At 37.2% G+C, this 23,705-nt stretch overlaps 3 protein-coding genes across 4 annotated transcripts; 2 read left to right on the top strand and 1 right to left on the bottom strand.

Moving 5' to 3' along the window:
* Positions 1 to 7: 7 nt before the first annotated feature.
* On the bottom strand, positions 8 to 6,108 carry LOC103975565 (class E vacuolar protein-sorting machinery protein HSE1). The gene is made up of 3 exons (XM_009390566.3): positions 5,609 to 6,108; positions 3,367 to 3,645; positions 8 to 1,361 (listed from the first exon to the last, which is right to left on the bottom strand). The coding sequence occupies exons 1-3, from the start codon at positions 5,912 to 5,914 to the stop codon at positions 273 to 275; spliced, it is 1,674 nt and encodes a 557-aa protein (XP_009388841.2). The 5' UTR covers positions 5,915 to 6,108; the 3' UTR covers positions 8 to 272.
* A 782-nt stretch (positions 6,109 to 6,890) lies between these two features.
* Positions 6,891 to 14,673, top strand: LOC103975566 (phosphoenolpyruvate/phosphate translocator 1, chloroplastic). 2 transcript variants are annotated; one of them, XR_010484585.1, is made up of 12 exons: positions 6,902 to 7,086; positions 7,217 to 7,907; positions 8,033 to 8,502; positions 9,889 to 10,011; positions 10,087 to 10,239; positions 10,840 to 10,925; positions 11,066 to 11,150; positions 11,630 to 11,749; positions 11,849 to 11,917; positions 13,605 to 13,734; positions 13,814 to 13,988; positions 14,536 to 14,673. XR_010484585.1 is itself a non-coding variant. In XM_009390567.3 (11 exons), exons 3-11 carry the CDS (start codon positions 8,077 to 8,079, stop codon positions 13,882 to 13,884), a joined length of 1,263 nt encoding a protein of 420 aa, XP_009388842.2. In that variant the 5' UTR covers positions 6,891 to 7,086; positions 7,217 to 7,907; positions 8,033 to 8,076; the 3' UTR covers positions 13,885 to 14,093. The 2 variants fall into 2 exon arrangements, 1 of the variants encoding a protein (XP_009388842.2); XM_009390567.3 differs by lacking the exon at positions 14,536 to 14,673 and having other exon boundaries at positions 6,891 to 7,086; positions 13,814 to 14,093.
* A 214-nt stretch (positions 14,674 to 14,887) lies between these two features.
* On the top strand, positions 14,888 to 23,456 carry LOC135605872 (glycosyltransferase BC10-like). The gene is made up of 11 exons (XM_065096441.1): positions 14,888 to 15,133; positions 15,219 to 15,335; positions 16,766 to 16,866; positions 18,065 to 18,136; positions 18,655 to 18,736; positions 18,828 to 18,908; positions 19,648 to 19,686; positions 20,782 to 20,847; positions 21,456 to 21,605; positions 22,782 to 22,910; positions 23,074 to 23,456. Exons 1-11 carry the CDS (start codon positions 14,888 to 14,890, stop codon positions 23,092 to 23,094), a joined length of 1,104 nt encoding a protein of 367 aa, XP_064952513.1. The 3' UTR covers positions 23,095 to 23,456.
* Positions 23,457 to 23,705: the final 249 nt, after the last annotated feature.

The raw sequence follows: 23,705 nt of genomic DNA, 5'->3' as shown, positions 1-23,705 counted from the left end.
TCAAACATTCACTGCCGAAAAGTACAACCACAAAATATATAATATACAGCAGCTTGAGGTCCTGGAGCAGTTGAAGATTCCTTCAAGACATGATCAATCTATATAAAAGTCATCAGGGGCCTCCACAGATTCAATAGAAGGAAACATGCAATCCAATAAAAGCAATAGAATCTGAGTCTTCTCAAACCACTCAATCTGGTGACACAAGGATGGAGACAAGAAGGTTCACAAAATCACTATATACGCAGATGATATGAAGATTTGGCAAACAGTCACCGACCAAACCAACCTTTCTGAGGCTGAATCTCTCCATCATTCATGAGTTTGTCAAGCACCACGTTTAGATCAACTGACTGTCCATTCTCAGTCAACTTCCTTACAGTTGCCCTGACTTGATCTCTCGAGAACCCCATGGTGGCAACTTTCTCCACCACATCATCAATCGCCACTCTAGTCCCTGAAGAACCACCTGAAGCAGAGCTAGTTGGTGCAGCCTGTGGTAAGATCTGGGCTGTTGGGAGTCGTGGATAGTTGCTTGTTCCACCAGATGAGACCGAGGAAGCAATAGGCAAAGGTTTTGATGCAGAGCTGCTTTGACCGGAAGGCAATCCACTGTAACCATATGAATCATGGTAACCAGGACCTACTGGTGGTCTATAGCCAGAAGAAAAAGGTGGCAGCCCTGAGCTTGGTTTGCTTGCAGGTGGTTCATACATATTGGGCATGGGGCCATAAAACTGTTGAGGGGGTGCAGTCAGTGGCTGAGGAAAAGGAGCAGGTTGGCGGATGCTTGGAGCATAGCTAGAAGGTGGAGACATATATGGTACAGATTCTTCAGGGTGCTGGGACATTGCGGGTGGCACCTGTGGCGAGGGACTTACAGGTTGCTGCGATTGGGGTGACTGGGAATATCGTGGATGCTGCAAAGAGGGCTGATAATGCTGTGGTTGGGGCGGCAGAGGAGGTGGTGCTGCCTGGGGCTGTGGAATGTGGACCTGGAATTGTTGGCGTGGAGCCTCTGCCTGCTGAGATGCTGAGGGGATTCGGAATTCTTGTGGTACAGATGGAAGAGAAGGAATTTGAGATTGAGGCAATTGGGGTATCTGGGGAGGTGGGATTTGTTGTGGTAAAGGTGGTGGAGCAGGAAGCACAGTTGGTTGTGCCTGTGGAACAGGGTGTTGATAGGGTTGTTGGACGGGCTGTTGTGGTGGAGGTAACTCGTGTTGTTGAGAATCTGAATCTCCAGTCTTTGAATTTTCTGGCAGCTGCCGATCTCCCTCAGAAGTTTTTAGCTGTGCAAGGTGCAGCTGTGCCTCTGTCACCTGTTGCTTATCCTGCAGAATTTGCACACTGGAGTGTACCTGAAAGAAGTGTAACAACATGCCTCATCAACAGAAACTAGCATTACTTCACACTCTTACCGCTTTTAACTAGATGAACATTGTCATCAATATAACCTGATAACATTCCATAATTGTTCTGATAAATTTACCAGCAAATGAAAATAACAGGAAACTACAATCATTCATTTAGCATCTAGTAGGTCTAGCAAGAGGGTGGCAACAAGAACTTTTAGAGTATATAGAAACACCTGTAGTGCTACCAGATGATTGTCTCAAGTTCTAGTTGCACAAACAACACGATCAAGTTTCTAGTGAAGTTAATAGAAAATTTAGCAGTCACTTTGAATCACTATGCCAAAGTAAATGGTTTATCTAAAATACTAGGAAAAACTTCTTAAGAGCTACTTTATCAAAGGGAACAATTTTCATTTGCAAAACCGTTATTTATGGGATATACTTCATTTCTAGAAGAATCAAATGTGAAGCACCAAGATGAGATTTAAAGTTATCACTAACTTTTCCAAAGCAACAACAATAAAATCAGTTATGACAAGCAAATTTTGTAAATCAGTATACAAAAGCTAAGCTCTTTGAGGCCAGATAAGCACAGTATGCAGACACAATGACTACATTCTAATATTATGAGAAGTCAAATTCGTCAGAGGTTAGTCTTCTTCATGATTACATCGTCAGAGACAATGCCGTTTATAACAATATCACGTAAATAAAAGTTGAAAGTCTTCACCATTTTTGCCTCATTACAAACTGTTATTGGGAAAGAACATCAACATGTTCCTAGCTCAACGAAAACATCTATAAGATAAGGAACCGAAGTCCATCTCCAAATACAAGTTTCCAAACCAACGATGGCCAAGGGTGTGACAGCTTGAAATTGTGGCTCTTTTTGCCTCAACCCTGGAGATCTACCAGATCGCTGAATCTCAAATTTAATAGTCCTCAATTTAGAGAGTAGAAATTCAGATTCCAGTAGCACGAGGAATCCATTCAAATTAAAAAAAACTCCCACAACACCTCTAATGTGGAAAAGGGATTATAAAAATGTTATAGAGATGTCATGTTATTAATTAAATTAACTGGTAATGCCAAAAGAGAACTTTAACGGGGAATAATATGGTTTCAGAGAGGATTGAGAACAAGAACAATGGAAAGTCTACTTTTAGGATGTCAAAGAGGGGTGTACTAGAACAACTGAATTACGTAAACCAACATCACTTCTATTCAGTTGAAACAATTATGCAACTAAATTGATAGATTTATAAGCCAACCATATAATTCTTTAGGCAACACCTCTAAATCTGTCTTGTCCGGGAAGAACTGTGAATGTATAAAATTCCAAAGTATCATAACATGCTAGTGTCCATACAAGTCCTTTGCTACCAGGCTTTTAGGTCCCACAAAAATGATGATGATACAAAACATTCTGCAACCAGAATATATTATCAAATAACATATACAATCAGCATGAACTACACTAACTTATTTAATAAAGAATTATATATATGTATGATTTAATTAAGTTTATTGGTCATCGAAGATACTAAAAATTCATATAATAATCACATAGATCGATTATAAACCATCAACATTTTAGATTGGTTATAAAAATAAAAGGCAAGTTTAAAGTAATAACTGCACTAAAATCTATAATAGAACAATGGGAAATAATTAGATAACAAGGCTATGAAAGTAACAACCAAAAAATAAAGACCAACAACAAAATTGCATAAAACCAACTAAAAGCAGCAGCAACAAATCAATGAAGAGCAATGATAGTCATCATTAGCAGACATCTTCACGAGATGATAGAATGGTTGACATGTATGCATCATGATGAGACAAGGACATACATGCTGACTAGCTACCATAATTCCTTTCTGACAAATGATCTAGTTGATTAGCTTGTCCTTGAAGACAAACATAAACGATAAGCATGGTGAGAATAAACATAATTTATACATGGAGACATTTAAATTGATCAAGCATAATAATCAAGAAGCCACACCTCTTTAAGAACATTCTCAATTTGCTTTAGTTTTCCATCTGTGCTTCCGTTATTATTTTCAATAGCCACCTTAAGCTCATCCACAGAATTTTCCATGTGGTGAGTTCTAATCTCGATTTTGGACAGCCTTGAACTAAGACCTTCCAAAGCGTTCATCAAATTATCAGCATATCTTTTCACAGTGTGATCGATCTCAGCAACAAAAGCAATATCATGCGCGCTCTTCTCTTTCTCATGGCTAGTTTTTGTTAATTCATGGGACTGCAGAACACCAGCATTCTGTATTGATGAATAAAAAGTAAGAAACAACAGCTGATGTGGCACATATTGGAAAACAGTCATAATAGATTCTGAAATATAGCACAATATAATCAGAAGTAAAGCATGTCCAACAAAATTACTTAAATGAATAGATCGTAGTCAAACTAAAGTACATCTGACAAATATAATAACATAAAGCATGCTCCAAAGGCTACAGACTGACAAGATTGCCCATGATGTATCACAAACAATAACTACTTGATATCACGAATGATTAAACCTTATAACTCAACTCTTCTTAATCTTATAATAATACAAGGTTGCCATTAGGAAATGTCAAGTCAGGTATAAGTTAAGTTGAGATTAGGTTACATAGATACATATGGCCAACATGAACTTGAACCAACCATCAATTATGAAAGTTCCAACAGATGGGTTTTCCGCACCCAGCAAGATGAAATTACACCAACGAATGAGAAAGCCTGGTACAGTTGGATACTGTTGGATACTATGCTTGAACCAACAAACAAAGCCACCAAATGGTCTGCCTAATCTCGCCATAATCACAGATCCAATTAACTCCAAAATTCCAGTCCATAGCCAGTCTTAACAGCATATCAGCAGAAAAATTTCCGTCTACTGATTGTATGTACAGCAGCATATATAGGAAAAAATTCTCCAAATTCAACTGCCATAAGTTACTTTCAGTTTCAGCAATATAGAAAATTTCCACAAAGCATATCTGATAGGGTGATCATCTAATGGTCATTCAGACTCTGTCACTCAAATTTGATCAAAGAGTGTACTACCTTTTAGGCGAGCAACTTGACCTCAAGGAACATACTCACTAAGAAAAAGATGTTTGACCCACTTGGGGAGTTTGATCCATCCCTCACAAAATGGAGGGAATTCTCCATGACTAAGTTGCAAAAAAACAAGTATTAAGAGTTGACAAGAAGCAACAATGCTCTTTTCCACGATGACACCTGTGATTTTCATTTGACACTCTAAATATTAAAAGAGGGTGAGCCCTAAAGCCACGTTAAGTTTGCTTGTTTAGAACCTCTATAACCAGGGTTAAAGTCACGTAAGAAAAGAATTTTGCTTGTATGGATAAGCTGCATGTGTTGATCCTTCCCATTCTGTATTGATGAGAGTCTCATACACCGAACCACCTTTTCCTTTGAGTTTGAATCATAATATCATTTTCCTTCATTGAAACTACAAAAGATTAATCATAAACTACATAACTCTATTATGTATATAACTAGATTTGAACAATCGAAAACCAAAACTAGGAAAAACCTAAATTCAAGTGATGGTCAATTGGCTGTAGTATTGATAGTTTTATTTATCATTGTAATCAAAGATTCTCAGTTTCTAACAGAAATAAAACTTGTTTCGAAAGAAAAGATTTATTCAACCATATTATCTTGACATATTGGAGATCATCTTTGGTAGAATTAACATAAAGTTGTTCTCATTCTACTTCATTTGTTAGAATTGAGCCTCAATTTGTAGCACTTGTTGAGCTCATTATGCACCAAAGCTTGGTACATTTCACGGAAAGCAAACTAATATTTTCGACCTAGTTACCAGATCTACACAAATAATTCAAAAGATCTCTACATCTTAACAAAAACAAATTGCACTGGCTACCTTAATACTAAACGGTAAGTATAAAGCAATAAGTTCCGAGAAAATGTAATTCTCACAACAATAAAGATCCTCTGAAAACAAATATATCAAATTATCAATGAGCGATGATTAAAGTATCCAAATTAGGCAAGCATCTGCTAAAATCTATAAAGTGCATAAATTTTCCATCTTTACTTCTCCAATCTCCACAAAGACAAAGGCCGGAGACAAGAAACCTCATCAGTCCCATCAAAACCAATCTAAAACTCTAAAATCGTGACCAATGTTCAACCCTAATCAACAAAGTAACATGAAAAAAAAAATAAAAATAGAGGGCACGTACTTTAAGATTGGAGGATGCCAACTTGGAGTCGATGGAGCCCCAGGAGGGCCATGAGTCACTGGGACCGCCGCCGCCACCGCCGGCGATGGAAAGCGAGGAGGATCCTACGGCCCGAATGGGATGAAAGTCATAGCTCGGGAGGATCTCGGACTCCTGCTGTTGCTCCTGCTTGACACTTCGTCCACCAGTGACGCCGTTGACCCGGCGGTCCTCCTGAGAATTGACGAAGTCGAAGAACTCGCCGGCCGCCTGCGATGTTCCGGACAGCTCCGTGATTTGCTTGTCCATGAACTTGGTCGCGTTCATAGGATCCACCAAAGCACGAAGGCGTCGACCACGACGCAGATCTATTCAGAAGCTAGGCGGGCCTCGAACACGGATAAGAAATTCTAGGGTTGGGGCTTTCTTCTTGATCACCGAGGAAGACGAAGAAAGTAAGCATTGAAGGTGAAGAGCCGATAAGAAACGAGACCTTCGGGTGAGGGACGAATGGAGAGGATTAATTACATATTTGCCCCGGTAGTTTCTTCCGGAACTTTTAAAAGTTATATTTGTATCGAAAACATTTTACATTCGAAATTTTATAATTATAAAAATAAAATATATAATTTTATTTATCCTGATATTATTAATTTTATTATTAAAAAAATAAAAATAATAGATAAAAAATAATTTTAACATTCAAGTTAATGATAACGGATAACAAAATTATAAGTTATTATTATTAACCGTTATCATTCTATTGTTCTTTACATAATCATCTGTTATTATTAAAAATATAATTAAGATATTAAAATTACTTTTTTATCCTCGTTTTCATACTTGTAAAATCGATGATGTTAGAATAAATAAAATTAGATATTTTAATTTTATAACTATAGAAATTATAATATAAATAGAGTTAGATACTAAAAAAAAATCTAACTAACTACATAAATCAAAATATCATTTTCGATATTTTAATTACAAGAGCCCTCGTTTCTCAAATTTAACCGAGTACATGAAGAATATGAGGGTGGGTGAGACATTGGAGCTGCTCCTCTTGTAAGTCTTCCTCCACTCTTCGATCATCGTTTTCCTTAAAATCTTGCTTTCTCATCGATCTTGAGAGAAGAGAATAGCGAGGAGATCTATAAAGCTGTCTCTTTTTGTCATTCCCATTGCTTCTCGATAGAAACATCAGATCTTAGAGGGGGAGAAGGGCGTTTTGTGGTTGTCTTTGCTTAAGACTAACAGGAGGGTTGTTTTGTGCAGATGGAGAAGGAATTAGAGGAACAAAACGGTGCCCTTTGAGAGTGGCTCCTGGTGGTGGGGAACCGCAAGCACTTTCACCACATTAAGGTTAGGGATGAGGTCTCCCTGGCTAAATTCGACGGCTGAAGGCGGGCTACGTCCCGAATCAATCGTCGGTTGTCACCGGAGGCGATTAGGACTACCCCACGCTATGGTTTCATCGCCCTGACCACCTCCCCCAATAGGTAAATCGACCATACGAACTAAAAAGAAGATATTCTGGTTTAATTATAAGCAGAAATGAACTAATAAATTTGTGAATTATAAGTATGAAAGCTCTGATCATTCTATTGTTATTCAAAATTACACGTATAGGCTCAACTCTTTCCGGCAAGGGTGACAAAAAGCTGGGAGCAAATTCAAGGAATGACTGTCGTCAACTTAGAAGACAAAGAAGACCTCAAGTTGCAGCAGAAATGGAAAAGATGAGTTCAGACATCAACTAGGAAGAACCTTTTTTTTAATGAGTAAATATGTCGATGTTATTATTATCCAACCAGAGAATTTGATAGAGAATCTGACTGAAAGCTGAGAAGCTTTTCCCACTCCAAACAGTCAAGACTACATCAACCAAGTTCTGCAGGAACTGTTGGAGCTGATGATGGGTTTTTTTGTTGACTCAGAAGACAAGTTGGTGAAGCTTCTATTTCCTGTTCTCTCGGGAGTCACATAGCTGGAAGCGTCAGATCCACACGTGTGGGCCTCACACATTTGGGCTGTGACCGGCCACGTCACTGCCCAAGAAATTGACCATATCTGAATAGGACAACTCGTCCAACTCATCCTGCATTGGAGGCAGCTGATAAAGACTCCATTAAAAGCCTCCCATTTCGTGCACATCCAGAGCTGCCAATCTCGAATGAACCTGACCATATTTCCGGCCACGTTAATGGAAGAAACCAAGCGGTCCTGTCCAAGGCGGCCGCCACATTGGTCAACCCAATGACTTGCTCTGCTGACCCCACCCTGCCTCAGCCAATGAAAACTCGATGCGAGATTCATAAAGGTCCGTCTTCATTTTCCCATATCTTATGTTTATTATATTCCTAATTTCTCATCTACCTGTCTAAAATAAAAGGATTTCAGTGTAATAAGAAGAGAAATATTCACTAATTCGTAAAAACCCTGTAGTATAGAGTAGGAGAGCATTGCCTCCGTTTCAAACGAGGGGAAGGATGCATTTGCGGAGCGCGGCCTTCTCTGCCGCTCGTCCTCCGCTGCCGATGCTGAGGGCCGGCAGTAATCTGCCTGATGGTGGTCATTGTAGCGTACCAACCGTCTCCTCCTCATCCTCTTCTTCTTTCTCGACGGATCTGCCACCGTTTCTCCCGCGGATCCGTCCACTATCCTGCCGTCCTACGCGTTTCTTCCTCACGCCTCGCTTGGCCAACCAGAAATCCTCGCTCGGTCTCACCACTGTGGTGAAGGCTGCAGAAGACGTCGCCGCCGCCGCGGCCGGGGGCACGGAGAACCATGGCGAGGCTGCGGTCTCCTCATATGGTTCGAGTTCCACGAGCGGGATGGTGAAGAAGCTGCAGCTGGGGTTCCTATTCGGCCTCTGGTATCTTTTCAACATCTATTTCAACATCTACGACAAACAGGTTTGTGTTCGTCACAACTACCACCTCAATCTATGTATCTAATTTCGTTCCATACATCCTGATCAAGAGACCCTTTTCGCCTCATCGATGAAAGATGGATTCTTCCTAGCACGAGGAAAAATGGCAATTAACGAGAGACCAATGTCTTTGTTTGGAAATGAAATTTCAACTGCATCTTAGATCCATATGGCTGGATTACCTTTTATTTTGTTATGCCTCTTTCTCCAGTAATCTACGATCTACTGCACGAGAAATTAACTAGCTTGAACGGATTAATCAGAATCCATCAAGGCGAATTAAAGCTCTGTTTCTGTTGAGAGAAATGGTTATGTTTTGTTCTCATCCTGGAGAGAAAAGCATGCTTGTCAAATTTCTCAGAGAAATTTGCACTGTTGGATTCCATTTGTGAACCCGAAACTTCAGATTAGAATTTTAGGTGGCAGCTTCTTGTTCCATCATGAACCACACTATGATTTGTGTTTTGCATAAACCATTATATGGTCATTGTTTATTAATATCCTGATGTTTGAAAAACATATGAACAAGAGTTAACAAGTATAATTTTAATCAAGTTTTTTTTTCAATTTTAATCGGAGAATTTTGTTCTATCCTTTGTGCAATTATATCTGATAATACTATGATGAAACATGAACCAGTCCTCCATTGCTCATCCATATAGACAAAAGAATTCTGTTCTTCCACCCTTTTAAGTGGTGTAATGTAATTTTTGATGGTTTCTTATCATTTGTTTTGGTGTCTTGATTTATAAGTTTACTTTTCACTATTATCTTTTATTAAACACAACACCTTGATCTCTCCTTAATTAAGATAAGTGGATATGGTTAACGAGTGCATCTTTCATCCTATGTGCTGAAATGAATACAGTATTAAGATTTTGAACCATATGGTTCACAACGGTCATAGGATGATCATTGGGAAGGGCACTTGATGAATATTTCATATGCAGTAATGTAACTAATGTAACCTGAAGTTTCATATCTTTCCTATTGCTTAAAACAAATCTGAGGTGTTTATGGAGCTGTCTGATATTTTTGCTTAGGCTTCTCAATTAAGTTTTAAGGATTTGATGCCTATGACAAGCCTCCTCTACCTGTATTAATGAGATCATTTCATATCCAGAAGCAATGCCCACCTTTGGACTTTTTCCTTCATACGAAATCTGGGATGCTTAAACCAAGTCTTTCATGCGATAAAAACATTATCACTATAAATTTAGCATTCTTATGTAATTTTATAAGAAGAAATTGGTGAAAGCTGATTCTTGTTTGAAAAAGGTCTTATAGATATATACTAAAACATAATATATCAAATGTTCAGTATAGTTTTTCTGATGGCAGAGTAGAAGTTCTAATGATATTGTTGCAGGTTCTGAAGGTATATCCATTCCCAATAACCATCACGACATTCCACTTCGCCATAGGGACTGTGCTTATTTGGTTGATGTGGGTGACTAATCTATACAAGAGGCCTAAGATCTCTTCTAAACAGGTGCTCAATGGTGGCATTTATAATTCTTGGATTATTGTGGTCTATATCCTTCAACATATGATTATGTATGGGCAGCTTGCAGCAATTGTTCCCTTGGCTATCGTGCACACTTTGGCAAACCTTTTCACAAACATGAGTCTCGGAAAAGTTGCTGTTTCATTCACTCACACAATAAAGGCACTTGAGCCATTTTTCACGGTAGTTCTTTCTGCCATGTTCCTTGGAGAGGTAATTTTCTTGTCTAATCATTCTTGTTTGCATCTACTTGAAGTCCTAGAGGAGTCAGTAAGCTTTGGACCTCTTTTTTCCTGATCATGTGAGTTCCCTCATAATTAGTAGATCCTTTTTGGGACTTATTTCTTCTGAAAAGATTGTCTTGTAACCCTCATTGTGAAATCATAGAAGTGCTTACCCACCATTTTAGATGTTTGACCTTATATTTACTCTTTTTCATAATGCTCCATATTCGATCCAATTTGTATTTGGCCATTATATGAAATATATATATTTTAAATTGAAATATATTTTCATTATATTAAATGGCGTACATGACCCTCACACGTGGATTCGAACCTAAGACCTATCACTTTGTGCAACAACGCACCAACCAATACAAATGTCTCAACAGAGAGCATTATATGAAAATATATTGAGATATGTTTTCTTGTGCTCCATGGTTGTCATCGTGATGCATGTAATTTTGGTTATTATGACCCTCCCTAGACCTCGCATTGGCGGGAGCCTCATGCACTTCGTGCACCCCTTTTTTTTTAATGAACTATGGATGGAAATAAAATTGAAGCATTTGATTATTAATTTTATGTGCAGCTGCCTACTCTATGGGTTTTGATTTCTCTTGTTCCAATTGTTGGCGGTGTTGCTATGGCATCTCTAACTGAAGCTTCATTCAACTGGTAAGTAGCATTTTCTTTCTTAGTTTCATTTTTTCCCTCAAATTTGCCTATCTCAGTTCCTAGTTGAAAATGCAACAAACCTGGATCCTTTATTTAATCTAGCAGTCAAACTTATAATCCCTTCATTTCTGGGAAAATAGGGCTGGATTTTGGAGCGCAATGGCATCCAACCTTACCAATCAATCTCGTAATGTTCTCAGCAAAAAGATCATGGATAAAGATGAGGTACTCTAAGTATCTCTCACTTACTCCATGGATCTCTTATGTGGGCTAGTCGGCACTGAGTTTGGAATTGGTTCAGATAGGCCAGGATTGTTTAAAGTTTAAACTCTACGAAATGGCCGAATATAAAAGTCTGCAACATTAATCTGTCAGTTTTGCTAATTTCACTAAATTTATATTGTGTGCATGGTGTGTGTGTGTGTGTGTGTGTGTGTGTGTGTGTGTGTGTGTAGTGGAAGAGAAAAGGGGGAACTATAATGAAAAATAAAATCTTAATTTGCACATGCAAATTTGGTAACTGCTACCTCAATTCTTCAGCTAACACTTTACCTTAACCTCAAAATTTCTTATTGTTGAATGGATTTCAACCAGTTCAAATAATACTGAATAATACTGTTGAAGACATGACACAAGTTGAGTTTTCTATTTCATATTTTCGTCTAAGCAATTCTGATTTTGACTAGTAATTTTTAATTAAACAGGAAACGATGGACAACATTACTCTCTTCTCAATAATTACAGTCATGTCATTTTTCCTGTTAGCGCCTGTATCCCTATTGGTTGAAGGAATAAAATTTACTCCATCATACATGCGGTTTGCTGTAAGTAAATAATACTGAGAGCAGATATCTATTTGTAACAACTATTTTGAGAGGTTCCAAATTGTTAATGATTAGTTCTTTTACCTCTTCCGTCTGTAGGGTCTGAATCTCAAAGAGGTATATGTGAGATCGTTCCTTGCTGGTGTTTGTTTTCATGCTTATCAACAGGTCAGATATCCTTGAGCACATTTAGTTATGGTTATTGCTCTTATGAGATTCTTCTTTGACCAATTAACTTCTTTTGCTTTATGAATCGGCTCAATTCTAAAGCCCATTAAGATGGGCTATAGATAACTTTATTGTATATCTTTTGTTTGCAAGTGATTAATTTGATTGCCCTACATTGCGAGACAATGAGTGGATGGACTTTTTTTTTTAATAATCTACTATTAATGGGTTCGAATCCCTCCTTTGCCACTTACCCTTTGCAAAAAAATAAAAAGTAAAAAAAATCTGCTATTGATGTTCCGGACTTGAACATTTGAGCCATGTTGGTGAGACCCACGCCACAGAAGCTATTGTACTAGCAGGTTGCTTGGATTATTGTAAACATTATTAGCAGCTTCAAAAGTCCATCTATAAGGGCTCATAGGAGTTCTACTGAGATAGGTGTTATCATAAGTTAATCTAACATCAGCAACTGAGAAGGATTTTAAATTATTTGTAATGGTGCAATGAAGATGGAAAGTAACTAGAAATAGAGTTGTGCCATACATCACATAGTTGGTTTACCAATAGATAACTTGGGTTGAGTATTTTGGATCACCCAGTTATGCTTGTTGTGCATGAAAATGATTTAGCGGATCACTTGTGTCATTAAAATTGGCATCAAAGCACCTCTGTGGTTCCTATATGTCAGTGAAGATATGCCCTCATGTGCTTTAAGATGGTGTTTACCTCAGAATTGTCTCATATTGAAATCTTAAAGCAGAATTATTGGCTATGCTTGTTGCACCTAAAAGCTATGCCAAAAGTCTGATTGGAAAAGTGTTATAGTTTTGTATTGAGTAAGAATCAGAAGATACATATATATTTAGACTTGGTGACCTGTTAGCAGGAACCTGGGGCTTGAGTATCTTGGTCCATGTTAGCCACCATACACAGATTACTGGGATATTAGATTACCGATTTGTTACGTCATTCAGCTTCTAAATGTCAATAGAATACTATTTGATTTCTCATTGTTGAGTCTCAAGGTATTAAGAAAAAACCATCAGAAGTCCACATGGAACAAAAATATATCCTTGAGATATGTAGGACTAGGTATCAGCCCTCCCATCGTAGTTCCAGTCATAAGATAGCATTTTTAAGTGGCCAATTCAATAGAAATGTGATCTGTACTGGCCATTTGTAACCATTTGGCTCTTTGCAGTGGTGTGACCACTAAGAAATCTGATCTCTGAAACAAGATCAGTCATATTGCTTGAGGTAATTGTCGCAGAGCACTAAAGGTAACAAGAATATTTCAGGGGTGAAAAGTGGACGCGGATGTATTAAGGAGTGGACTAATAACAAGGTGTAGGAAACATGAGCTGATTAGTCGACTATGAAGTTCACAGCTGGAGAATAACATGGAGCAGTGTCGATGTCAAATGGGTTTAAGTTTAACTATGTATCTAGATTTTGCAGTAGCAAGAATGCTTGAACAGATGAGTAACATTTACCAGTTAGCAAATTTTGTTTTAGGGCCATACTTCACAAAAATTTAAATAAAGATTCTTACAAATAATATATTAGGTGCTTGAGAGCTTTGCTTAATTGATCATCTCTAACATTTCTTTCTGTTGCTTGGATTATGCAATCAACACATTCTCATTTCTTGCACTACGGTCTCATTATGGCTTCTTTGTCGCAGGCTTCATACATGATATTAGCCGAAGTATCACCTATCACACACTCCGTTGGAAACTGCGTTAAACGCGTGGTGGTTATAATCTCGTCAGTTCTCTTTTTCAGGACACCAGTTTCACCTCTTAATTCTATTGGTAACTCTTACCCCTCATGACTGTTGATAAACTGCTTCTTGGATCGATTTCCAAATCCATTCTTGGATTTCCTTTGCAGGAACTGGAGTGGCACTCATTGGTGTCTTCCTATACTCGAGGGTGAAGAGAACCAAGTCCAAATCTGCTTGAGACTTTGTTCTAGTGTTCCTGGTAGTGGCACCATCTTTCCACCTCGAACAGTTTGGGAAGGCAGCAGGATTTTGTGTTCTTTTCTGCTGGCTCCATTGCCAAAGGTCAGAGGCAAATTATGCTAATTGCCATTTGCCTATAAAATTAATACACACTTTTGTATCATTACCAAGTTTTTTGTTGGTCACAGTGATGTTTTGGATCTTAAAGATTTTCCAGTAGGGGGGGGTAGGTAATTTGTTTTGTTCTTACAAAAAAGACTGGAGTGCATGATCTCTCATGTCACAAGACTACCTTACCTTTCCTCATCCTCGAAAAGCAATGCATAAGGTTTCATAAATCATAAACTATATTAGAAATAGGACTTCATGAAACATTTCTATTTTAGCGGCACAAAATATTAAATTTCCACTTTAAAAATGGCACCCATTATTTCCCCAAAAATAGTTATTTAATTAGTCATTAAATGAATTGCCAACAACACGTGATCGACAACTCCCTCCATCGATGTCTATTTAATGAGATCGGTAAATGTTATCTATTAATATAATTAAAATTATATTTTGATTTATTTATCTATTTATTTATGCTCTACTCTCTCTCGTGTGTTCCTTTTTTCACTTCCCTTTTGTCTTGAATCGAACGCAACAGTGGCTTTTCAACAAATACTTCTTCGACGAGGGAGGTATAATATAAGCTACTGATTCGGCGGACGAAACTTTGAGGAGAACTCTCGAAGTTGGATCAGATTCCACGAACCATGAGGTTGTTAGCTCGTTTCGTCTCGAGAGTTGGAGACAATCCGTGATGAAATGAAATGATTTCATCTGGTGGAATCAGGCATTAGCGTTGGTTGGTGATCAGATCTTCTTCTTCTCGTCATCGATGCTGCTCTGCTGGTAGAGATGTGAGATTGAGACTTCGAGGCGGCAAGCGAGATCTGCTGGTCCCAAATTAACCATGGAAGTAATCTGAAGAGGGGGAGAGTGAAGGAGAGGAGCAGATGAAGCGGCGGAACTTTTTGCAGCAGCAACGCAGCAGCAGATGGAGAATCAAGGCGCTGGTGGTGGTGCTCCTCTTGACCTCCTGCTTCTTGCTGATACTTAACCACTACCACTACAGCCGAATTTTCACGTTTGGTGCGCCGGAAGCTCCGCCTCTCGTGGTTGTCCAGAAGCCCAAGATCGCCTTTCTCTTCATAGCTCGCAATCGGCTTCCCTTGGACTTCGTCTGGGATGCGTTTTTCCAGGTCTTGGTCCCTGATCTTTCTTTTCGTCAGCCCCTAATGTTTGTTTCTGTTCACACGACAACAACTTCGGTCCTATGAATTGTAGGGAGAGAAAGAGGGTAAATTTTCAATCTTCGTTCACTCGAGGCCTGGGTTTCTCCTCAATGAGGTGACCACGCGATCTGCTTACTTTTCTGGCCGTCAGGTCAATAACAGTATTCAGGTATAGTGCTTTCTCTTTGCTGGTGAACTTACATCTGGTCGATGAATCATTCTCTTATTCCTAAGGGATGATCGTGTTTATATTATTCCAACCTTCATTACGCGAAAATTTTAATTTTCTGCTGCATCTTGTACTTCAAATTATGTATATGTTTTGAAATCCATGGAGAAACTGGACTTCTATCATGAGTCATTCAAAAACTGGAAGAATTGACATGTCTTCGGCTGAATTCTGAAGTTGTAGGTGCACATGTTTGTGTTCCACATATTTCCAAATTGATGGGAAATGTCTGTCTGCGATTTTTTTTTATTATTTGCTTACAATGATCGTACTGGTGATCTTATTATAACCACTTTGGAAAATACAGAATGTTCCATCCTCTAGTCATGTCATTTATGATTCTTATTAGTCATTCTCCATGACATTTTGGATGTTTCTTCAAAAGGCTTCAAGCTTTAGCAAGCGAATGATCATAAATAAAATGCAATTGCACATCAAGATTAGCTGTTGCGTAGCAGTTAATCAGTGCTATACAGGAGCTTGTGTTTAAAGTTTGGACCATGCTTTCCTCTGATGCGGTCTATAAGTTGAAGCATAGTCCATTCTTGGCGATGCTGGGAACTGTTTAATAGTTCATCTGATATTTTGCTTGTATGTTGGCATTATACTAATTAACCATCATTAGCTCTTGTGACCGTCATGGTACCGGCCTTAACCATGACCAGTACACTACTGATACATGAAATTGCGAACTTTGTTTCAACTTGCTCATGTTCTAGATCAGAGAGTTTATAACATTGCAGCTAAGTTGAGTTATCTTCTCATTGTTGAAAGTATAATTTGCATATATTGGATGGTTGTTTATTCAGCCCTTCAGATGATAAAGACCACCAACGACTTCTATAAAATCTGCTCTCCTGTTCCTGATTAACACTGCTACAGGAAAAAGGGATGAAGGATAATATCGATCACTTTGTCTTCATTATTGTCACTGTTCACTAAAATTTAGCAACAGTCTTCAAATACAGTTGAAGAAGAATATAATCTTCTGTTGTCTGTAATGTGAATAGACCTTGATGAAAATACTGGCCACTGAGAAATATTTTGCCAATTTGACCTTTCAATAACTTTGATCTGTGAGCACTATTGTGCAACAAACAACTAGCATACTTTTTTATGTTGTAGTAAGATTTTGGTTTTCTTGAATAGCTATGATTACTCATAAAGAACATTGGTTTAATGAGTTGGTGGTGTTTAGTTGCATTTCTTATTTCTTGACACAGGTTTCTTGTCATTTTGGGTACCGTTTAGCTGTATAACCATTGCTGTCTTCCTCAGGCTTTTTTTTTATTTGTCTCTCATAGACATTGGAAAGCAGCATAAGTTCTTTTGGTTTCAATTTTGCAATAATTGGTGTTCCCTGTTTTCAGGTAGAATGGGGAGAAGCTAGTATGATTGAAGCAGAGCGTATTTTGCTTAGAAATGCACTCAAGGATTCTTCCAATCACCGGTTTCTTTTTCTCTCTGACAGGTGCATTAATTTTTTTAAATGTACTTGTTTCATGCTTATGAATGTTTGTGCGGACTACAATCATTATGCCAATTAGTTGGTTGTTCCACAATCTTCAATCAGTATTCATGATTTGCTGGTAATGAATTTAACTAGAACCTAGTGATGTTAGGTTCATCAACATAGTCGGAGTTATAGTTAAGTTCTACTTAGAATACATGTTATGCACATGTAGGGAGCTTAAGTGAAGAATCCATTTTGCTTCTATGTTTCTTGATTAATACATAAGAGAGTCATAATTACTTCATGGTATGAATCATCGTGAAACTTTATCCCACTCTCTCTCAAATATCACTATATTGCTTGATTTCTTCATCATGGATTTCTCATTTCTGTATTACTAATGTTTTAAGAATGTTTACCTTTTGACAAAATAGGATAGAAGTTTGTTTGACTTTAGATTTTATGACAATGATTCCATTCATATTGAACATTGAGTTATGGTCAGAGATTATAAGGGTGTGCCTTTCCATCTCCATCTTAAGTTCATTTAAGCTTGTGCATATTTTTGGTACTTGGGAGTTGGGATGTTTTGTTGTTACAAATGACTCCATTCTTGATGAATAGTTACATGTTGTGCCTTACCTTAACCTGTGGCTAATATTTTCCAATAATCCAAATAAATGTTAAACTCTGCTGTAAGGGCATTAATATTAAAAAAATATTCTAGGCTTGTATGATTTTATCTGTGCTGTATATTATACTTCTTCAAGATCTTACTACCCACGTGTTTTCCTCATGGTCTTTATATCTGTATCCTTGCGTCACATCAAAGATCTAATGTGGCATCTAATGGGGTGTATCTTAACAATTCATTTATGGTGAAGGGAAAATGTAACTGTTCAAGTGACGTGCAACTTCATAGCTCATGTTGTTGTTCTTAACAAGGGTCCCATGCCTTTAGGTTTAATGGAATAGTGCATTTCAAACTCTAATAAGCCAGTACTTATCATTTCCTACCTTTAGATTTGGTAAACATTTGTGCATATAATGTTGTCTAAAAGTGATCAACACTTTTAAAATAAGATATTTTTCAACTTGGTACTATTAGTGGATGGCTTGTTAGCTTTTCTCATCTTCCATTATTAACAAAGTAGTTTCTTGACCTCTGCATGTATTGGTGCAGCTAACTGTAGATGTCTCTCTTTATGCATTGCAGCTGCATTCCATTATATAACTTCAGTTACACATACCACTATATAATGTCTACGTCAACTAGCTTTATAGACAGGTACGTTTCACTGGTCCTGCTTGTCATGGGCAAGTTATAATATATTTCTTGTATTTCTTCATTGTTCTGCATTCTCAGCTTTGCATGAATATTAATCCCTATTTTTCTTCAGCAATTCAAAAGTTCCCTAATTACAAAATGTACTGTAGAAATTTAAGGTAGAAAAAACCTGCTATCTCTTTCATCCCACTTATTCCAAATTGAAGCACATACGAGTAAACTCAACACACTAAGAGCAGTTTAATTGATGATAAAAGACTTTGTATAACTTCACTAGCGTGTTCTTCGGTTTAGGCAGATGGCACATTCAACATCTTAACATCATTACCTACCAAAGCCAAGAGCTGTGCCGGCGCTTCAAAGAAAGTGATAGGTTCACTCCTTCCACAAAAGCATACACAAACGTGAAATAAATACACCATCTTTGCAATTATAAATTGCGAAACGAAGCACTGGATATCTGCGTTATGGCCACTAAATTCTAAAAATAACATCTGACCATTTAATGCTGGAAGCAGTTTTGCAGACACAAAGCAGGGTCGTTACAATCCAAAAATGAACCCAGTTATTCCAGTGTATAATTGGAGGAAAGGATCCCAGGTATAAGATTGTGCTCCCTGAATTTGATATACCACTAAAATGCTTCCTTTTTTGGTATTATACTAAAATGAGATATTTCTGGCATTTTTAGTGGGTTGTGTTAACTAGAAAACATGCTGCAGTGATGGTCAATGATGATACAGTCTTCCCAGAGTTTGAGAGGCACTGCAGAGTAAGATTGCTTTCTCAACATAGAGAAGTTCTTCAGTCTACAGTAAGGGTGTCACTGAGGGAATACAAATCATATTTGGCTTTTTTTTTTTCATGCCTTGTAGATCAATGTGAAATTACTATGCCTTGATCATTTGACCTTGACAATAATGCTGAAATTTCACTATTTAAGTCTATTGACCAAGTCTCAACGAACTAACATCCAAGCCAATTCTACTAATTTTACATAATGGTTTTTATGAATTGTATCTTGGACGGCCTCTGATATTATTTCCAGACTTAGACCAGTCATATCCAGTGTTTATAGGAATAGAGGTTGGATCTTTTCACTTTCTACTCATGCTAAAATAATTGTGTTACCCAAATTGGCAATGATATTTTATTCACATATTTCTATTCCAGCGGTTGACCATATATTTGCTATTTAAAATACCCTTAGCACATGGATAGATAGATGAAATTTAATATTCAGGAGTCGAGGTATTTATTTTCTTTAAATGTCAACTAGTATTATGTCTTAGTATAAATGTTGGTGAAGAAAATTTTCATATAAATGCCAACCAAGTAGTCAGGACTAAATTCTACTGTCTGTGATGATGTTTTTTTTGTGCTAATGTGCTTTAAAGATTCATTCTATCAGCTGTTTTTTTTTTTCGCTTCGAGATTTTACTAATTGTTGCATTGTATTAAATATGGACATTTATCTTTTTTCTGAATATTTTTGTTGTAAATGTTCCCAGAGGAGGTCACTACCTGAGTTTTGGAGAGATCATCCTCTTGTAAGTTATTTTTACCCATTTGACATGTCCTTTTAATTTTATTGGTGCATTACACCATAGGGCAGTTTGGTTAGACTATAAGTGCCTATTCCATAATAAGTTGCTGACCTATCCTAACTTTGTTATTTGTTAATGAAAATCTAATCATTTTATTTTTATTGTTTACCTTAAACAAAACAGAAATGGTACAAGTAGTGACTCTTGTAGTTTATTGCAAACCATTTATTTGGTTCTTGGTACTCGAACGAAATGGCTCTTGAGTCTCTTAACTGGAGACCACATGACTCAGAAATATCAGACCAAGCATTATGAATGATGGATGCATATCAAGTTGATAAGAAATGTATGTCATACAGTTGTTCCATTGAAGTGATGATCTTGACAAAAAAAAGTTCTTTTCATTTTATGTGAACAGTGACATCAACTTTTGAGATTAATGCTACTGTCAACTGTCCAAAATTAGTTAATATGCTCCACAATGAGGGGCCAGGTGAAAAATGGTAGTTTCTGGCAACACAAGAACATGTTAAACAAAGTTGTTACCCTGCTTTGACAAGGACTATTGCGATCATAGCTGTCGGTGGTTGCTGTTTGTTGATGTTAAAGAATGTTAAATAGTTATCTTCAGCATGTCTATTCAACAAATTGGTTAGATCATGCTTGATAAGTTTAATATTACTTCTTACAACTAACTGTAAGTTGGAAGAAAAACCTATAATATTAAAATATCCTATTGGAAGCAGCACATTGGAGGAACTAGATTGACACTGTGCCAACTTAACTGTTAGAAATGGTTGTGCAACCAAATATGCCAAGAAGTGTTCACATTCATATTGAATGACCTTTTACAATATCAATTCAAGAATTTGATATTGTCAAATTAAGAGGCAACTTGTTATTGTGCTGCACTTTCAGCTTCCAAGTTCTCTATAAAATTTTTGCGTAGTTATAAGTTTGAATCTGAAGCAGTATGAATTAGCTGTCAAGATATAGTGAAGTTGTTTGTCCAACCCAAGCTAACTTTTAAGGTTCTGTCTCTAATAATTTGACATGGGTTTGTTTGAAGTGGCTATTTACAGTCGTTAACTTATGCAGCCTACAGATGGTTCCAAGGAGCACAACTGTATACCAGATGAACATTATGTTCAGACATTGATTGCAGTAAGTCCCTTGTGCACATGGTTTCTTGAAATTCAGAGTTGTTATGCCGTTATGGTCTCTAAAAGAGTAAGGTACATGTGAAGCAAAAATTCTTGAAAAAATTGTTTGGACATTGGTACCATTCAATGGTTGCTCTTTACTTCTCGCTAATAGGTAAAATATCATTTTGTCTTCAGTGTGTACATGTCCTTTATCCTCGTAAAGAAATGTTTGCCAAGATTTACAAAGAAAAACATATCTAGGTATAAGTGCTCTCGTTTTATGTCAACTAAGATGATACTGAGTATAAATCCATAACAAGTATACTTCTCCTTTTCAGTAAAATAAGCTGTCTCATTTGCAGTTTGGCTTACGTGGTTGGAAAACATTAGTTCTTAATTTTGTTGACAGAGTTGTCTAGTATAATTTCTTTTCTTTCGACTACAAAATGTTAAGCAAAGAAATTAACACAATTCTACCTAAATGATGTCTTATACTACTTGATAGTCCTTGCTGTTCCTCCTATGCTCTGAGGTCTTTGGGTCACATGTTAATATTCCATTTCAATCTGAGCTTATTTTGTTCAATAACTTTAAACCTGTTAAAAGTCCTCCCATTTCTTTATCCAGCATAAGGGCCTTGAAGGAGAAATTACACGGAGAACATTGACACATACATTATGGGATCTTTCTTCATCCAAAGATCGTGAAAGGCGAGGATGGCATCCAGTCACATACAAGCTTTCGGATGCTACACCTACTCTTATCCAAAATATAAAGGTATGTGCTATACTAGCCACTTTTAGATTTTCATTGATTGTCACTCTTGTGTTTGTTCATATAGGCAGTTAGTACCAAAGCAAAGACTAGATTGCTTGAAGAGCGACCATAGGTAGTAATATCTAGTTGCATATATTATATCATGTTTTTTATGTATAAGGGCCTAAGATTGAAAAAATTCTTACTAGAAACTATAAACAAAAAATTTAAATACTCTTAACTATTGCTTCTTATAGAGCTTAATGATAACAAAGGATCCCATGTAACCAACCCCAAAACAACTATTTGGGACTAAATGTTTTCTTGTTATTGTAGTTGTTGTAAGGACCCAAGACTTGTGAAGTTTCCAAGAGGAGAGGCTAAAATGACATATCTAGTCTCTAGATGAATAAGAATTTTTTGGATTCATTAGGAGAGTAGATGGATACAAGTAGACTAAATAAGTGGTGTTTATTGAACTATATATATAATATTTTTCTTTGAATCTAATTGGAAATTAAACAAATCTAATTGGCCTTGTACATCTCAGATTGAGGTTGTTTCTGACTGTAATGCCTCCATATCAACTGGAATGATATCACTTTCTACCAGCGGTGGACAGGTGGCTTTAATCTGGATCATTAGAGACTGGGTTATTTGTTCATATTCTAATTATATAAACAACCTTGATAGACCAGTAATGTTGCCTAGTCATGGAGTGAGGCAAGCATGTGATGGCAAGAATGGAAGGTATTAGTTGCATAATTTCCTTTTAGAAGGGTTAATCTGTCGAAAAAATGTGTTCTGCAATAAAAAAATGGGTAGTCCAAGATTTACTTGGAAGGAGGAAAGCTATCGGAGATGTTTATGTGATAAAAATTATCAAACCTCGAGTCCTATCTCCTAGAAGAACACGTAACTCGTCAAATACTCTGAAGCATGTCTTGTATATGCGAGCACAGTGATCTTATATGGCATATGGAGTTTGGCCATAAACTCATTGGAAAATAAACAGCATAGAAACTGTACGATTCTACATGGAGTAAAATCTGTTGAACCTAACTAGAGAAATATTTTCCTGAAGTCAGCTGGTATGTCATTAAACTAAGCTAGTGGATGTTGTTACAAGTCCTAACAGTTTGTTTATTGACATGTCTTATGAATCCCTGAAATCTCAAATCTGCCTTTCAAATGCAGGGCATAGACAATGTGTATTATGAGACCGAATACAGAAGGGAATGGTGCAGAAGCAAGGGGCAGCCATCCACATGCTTTCTCTTTGCCAGGAAGTTCACACGTGCTGCTGTCATGAGGCTTCTTAATACGGTACTGCATAACTTACTATTTGCTTACCTGGTTCGTTCAACTTATTTACCTTAGTAATGGCTGGCTGGCTTCCGAGGATGCGTGAGCATGTGTGGCTATAGCATGATCGGTTTACATTTGTTTCTCTAATGCTGCGCTTTTTTTTTTGTATTTTTCTTGGCAGTCGGCAATAGTTCCAAATTGACAAAATTGACAAAGACCAGATGCATTATACAATAATTCATCTGCTGCTACATGGGCAAAGGACCTGACATGTCGTGGGTGTAAATGATAGCAAATGAGAATTGCCTCTTGGTAGCAGTCTTTACATAATAAATTAGTTAGCAGCCCTACAGAAGGGATGAAACATGAGATTCACACTGTAGATTGGTTTTGAATTGTGTAGCGCACCCTTCTGTGATCTTTTAGCAAACTCATGCTTTGTTGTATATTTAATCTCCTCTGTATTTTTTTCTTGTTCCGAGTTGCCGGAATACTACTCCATTGCTTCTTACATGTGAGAAACAAATATCAGCTAATGCTTCTAGCAAGAAATCTTTTAGATCTTGTGATGGCTAGAACATGTTGACTAACTATTTTTTCGCTTATTGTCCTTTCACTTGAGAGTGTTTTATTTATTTCTCATCGCTCTTCATCCTGGTATAGTGAATGAGCAAGCATATCGATAAAGTGAATGCATTTTTGTTATATGTTACAAAACAATAAGGATGAAAATGATGTATAACATTTTAACTTGAAGGAGACTAATTAATATATTACCCCTGTAGTTAATTATTTTTAATATTTTAATTTTTA

Source organism: Musa acuminata, chromosome BXJ2-2 (assembly GCF_036884655.1).
Source record: "Musa acuminata AAA Group cultivar baxijiao chromosome BXJ2-2, Cavendish_Baxijiao_AAA, whole genome shotgun sequence".
Classification (NCBI taxonomy): domain Eukaryota; kingdom Viridiplantae; phylum Streptophyta; class Magnoliopsida; order Zingiberales; family Musaceae; genus Musa; species Musa acuminata.
This window is presented reverse-complemented; position numbering and strand designations above follow the sequence as displayed.